At 50.7% G+C, this 3,496-nt stretch overlaps 1 protein-coding gene across 1 annotated transcript in view; it reads left to right on the top strand.

The window, feature by feature from the left end:
- The window catches only part of efl1 (elongation factor like GTPase 1), a 72,308-nt gene extending 69,073 nt beyond the window's left edge, over window positions 1-3,235 (top strand). The window contains exon 22 of the mRNA XM_026176958.2: window positions 2,765-3,235. Coding sequence (XP_026032743.2) covers window positions 2,765-2,953 — 189 coding nt within the window. The 3' untranslated portion in view covers window positions 2,954-3,235. The remainder of the gene's footprint in view (window positions 1-2,764) is intronic.
- Window positions 3,236-3,496: the final 261 nt, after the last annotated feature.

Below are 3,496 nucleotides of genomic sequence, written 5' to 3'. Positions count from 1 at the left end.
CGGCGCTTTGTCCTGGCAGTGAGGCGACAAAGGTCAAAGAAGGACCGTCGACAGTGCAGATTTAATGCATCTATGAATCGGCTGAGGTGAGGCAGGTGTTGGTGGTTGGAGCCTGGTCCTGCGTCCTGGTTTGATGTCTTTTAAAATAACAGATCAGTGTCCCGTCCAAACATCAGTGTTGAAACCACATGTAGCTGCGCACACACGCACACACACACACACGCACACACGCACACACACACACACACACACACACACGCACACACACACACACACACACACACACACACACACGTCCAGCAGCCTCATTGTCTCGCTGCCTTTTGTCTTCACCTCATTAAAAGTTGTCTGTCTGATCTCATTTCTGTGCAGACGCGTCCTCACAAAGACCCCACCCCCCCAGCTTCAGGACCGTCCCGCTGCTCAGTGCCGATGTCAGCATTCCTCTGACAGCCGTTTGATATGACCGGGATATCGGATTTACATATGAATGAGCGGCGAGGCGGAGAGGTGATTGTCAGCGTGGCGTTGTTGTGTAACTGGAAGGTTTAGTGGCTCCTGTGGGGACGTTTACATTAGATTTCCATCAGAATGGAGCTTTTGTCGAGCTGCGCGCCGGAGAATTGTGCGAGCGAGTCGCGTATTGATCGGCCGAGAGATCTGTCTGCCGCTACATGTGTGCGTCTGCGTGTGTGCGACACATTGTTGGTTTTTGGAGGCCTGATAAAACTCAGAGCCTGACTGTAGCTAATAAATAAGCTACAGTCTACAGCTACTGCTCACAAATAATAAATGCAGATTTTAACTGATGACAAACTGCAGACGACGCTCGGGGGGTCAGAAAAATCGATGTCAGTTATCACTTTGTAATCTCAAGGTTAAAGGTCAAAACCCAGCCAAATCACCACGGTAACTGATGCTGACCACATAACCACCTGGAGCAGGTCATGTTTTGGTTTCAAATCGCCATGTTTCTGCAGATTTCCGCTCTGCTGCCTGAGAACGTGTTTCGTTCATGAAGCCCGTTGAACCGATTGTTTCCAACATGGATTCAGTATAAGCCAGGTGCATTTGTGAGGTGTTTGTTGCTGACAATATGACCTTTGACCTCACCTATGGTCCCGAGGCTCGGTTAGTGACCGAAACAACGAGGTCGTGGCAGGGAGCGTGTGAAGCCTCTGCTCTTAGAGCTGCTGCGGCAGTTTTCACGAGTGATTCCTTCAGTTTTCCGACGCTGCAGTCGTGTTTTTATCTTCTTCATCTTTTCCTGCACGTTGACGTTGCCGCCTGCTTTCGGTAACTTCCCGCTGAACTTCGTTCGACCAACGGGGGCTCTGAAAAGGCCGAAGCATTCGTGGAATCGCCCACGGCGGCGGTCTCGGTGATGTTCCTGATGTGTTTGTGAGACAAAATGTGACACAGCAGGAAAAAAAGCTGCGCATGAAAACTGTGTTTCTACACAGAGACGATTAGTCGTCCATCTGTTAGCGTGCGCCGTCCTCGCTTCTCTATGACGTCACTTTAGTTTGTGTTTGCCTTTTGTGTCGTTTCCACGCGAACGATCAGCCGAAACGAGCTTAACGTCTTCCTGCGTCTGAGACTCTGTGCGTCCACCGGCTTAATTGACTGTTGCAGGACGCCTCGTCCCTCGCCGCCCCCTCCTGCTGCGTCCCTTTGTGCTCCGGCATATGCTGCTCACGTGTGGTGTGCGCTGCCTCCTGCAAGCCGCCCGTTGTTGTAGCTCGCTCACTACCATCTGCCCCAGTGTAACCAGAGCCAGGTGCCCCAGTGTACTGGTGCTACTGTAGCTGTGTGTGTGTGTGTGTGTGTGTGTGTGTGTGTGTGTGTGTGTGTGTGTGTGTGTGTGTGTGTGTGTGTGTGCACGCTAACAGTCCTTTCAGTGCAGAAGGAGCTGCTGCCGTCTTTATGAAACTAATAATCCAAATGTCGCTCAGTGGATCAACAGTTTTTGTTTCATTGATTATATCATTTAAGACATCATTTGATATTTCAGACTATCAGCTGACTGAGGCGAGTCAGGAATGTTAGCTGGAGTCGCATCCCGAGAAGTCTCACAGCATTTAGATGGAAGCAGGAGGAAACGTCCTGGCGGGACTTTGAGGATCATCACGACGCGTCTTTTTGTCTGTGACTTAACATTTCAGCTCACTGTGGTTGTACTGGGAAGCCACGCTTTCTGTTCGCAGCTCAACTAAACCTCAAAGTCAGCTCACACGGCCTGTTAACCCAGGCTCTGTGCACGCTCACATGAAAACCTGCTGGCTCCTCCCACCTCACAGGTGTTATCCGTGGTTGGTGGAGATCAATAAAAATATAGAACAACAGCAAAAGTTGAGACGAGAGCAGGAAGCTGTTCGTTTTACCGCCCGGTGCGCCGTCAGCACCGCCGTTTCACTCGACAGCTGAGACGCTGCGATGCGCCGAACTCCTGACATTCAGGTCCAACCCCCCCAGCCCGGTCCACGTCCTCGCCGCGTGCCTGTAGATTTAATTCCAGCAGATATTAGGATTAGGAGTTATTTTTGTGACGTTTATCCAAAAACCATAAGCTGCCCCAGACCAGGTGACAAGTTACCATGGTGACGGAAACGGTTGCAGAGCCGTCCCTCTGGCTTCGCGTCTCGTGTGATTATTATTTGGTTGGTTTATGTTTTTATGATACTGTAGATGTTGGTACGCAGCTCTGTGGTTTGTGTTCAGATGAAGACACTGATCCCGTCTGTGTCCGTCGTCTGTGTCCCAGGTGATCAGCAGCGATCCTTACTGGGTTCCCACCACCGAGGAAGAATACCTGCACTTCGGCGAGAAGGCCGACTCTGAAAACCAGGCCTTGAAATACATGAACGCCGTCCGCCGCCGCAAAGGGCTGTACGTGGAGGAGAAGATAGTGGAGCACGCCGAGAAACAGAGGACGCTCGGCAAGAACAAATAGAGGAAACCCGGACGCCTCCTCGGGAGACGGCGGCGCCGCTGACATCGAGCGCAGCACCGTCACCGACGACACTGAAACTGCAGGGTTTCCTGTCATTTTTAGTTTTTGTGATAACTTGGAGTGAATAATGTGTCCACACTGAGGATGAAATACATCGATGACAAAGTCTGTTATATTTTTAAAACAGATTGTTTTGTTTTCAGGTAAAAGTTCATCCGTGCACAGATACTGACCAATCACATGGCAGCATTCAGTAATGAATAAATGAGTGTTTCAATCGCACCGCGTCATTCTCTGCTTCACTAATTTACTCGTAATAATTCATTGGTACGACATCTGTATGGACTCGGCACCAACCAATCAGGCGCTGCAGGAGTGAGTCCTGAAAGCTGAAGCCGAGTCGGCTCGGGTGTTTCTGTGCACGCCGCGCTCATGCGTGCCGAAACAGAAGTGCTGCTGAGCATCATCAATCTCAGGAGCTCGGTGGAGGTGTCGTTAGAGCGTGTTGGTGTGTTTACCGGGCACGCCAGCTGACATAACGTC

The sequence above is a fragment of the Astatotilapia calliptera genome, chromosome 1 (assembly GCF_964374335.1).
Source record: "Astatotilapia calliptera chromosome 1, fAstCal68.1, whole genome shotgun sequence".
NCBI lineage: Eukaryota > Metazoa > Chordata > Actinopteri > Cichliformes > Cichlidae > Astatotilapia > Astatotilapia calliptera.
Note: the sequence above shows the minus strand (reverse complement) of the source record. Positions and strands in the feature narration are given on the sequence as shown.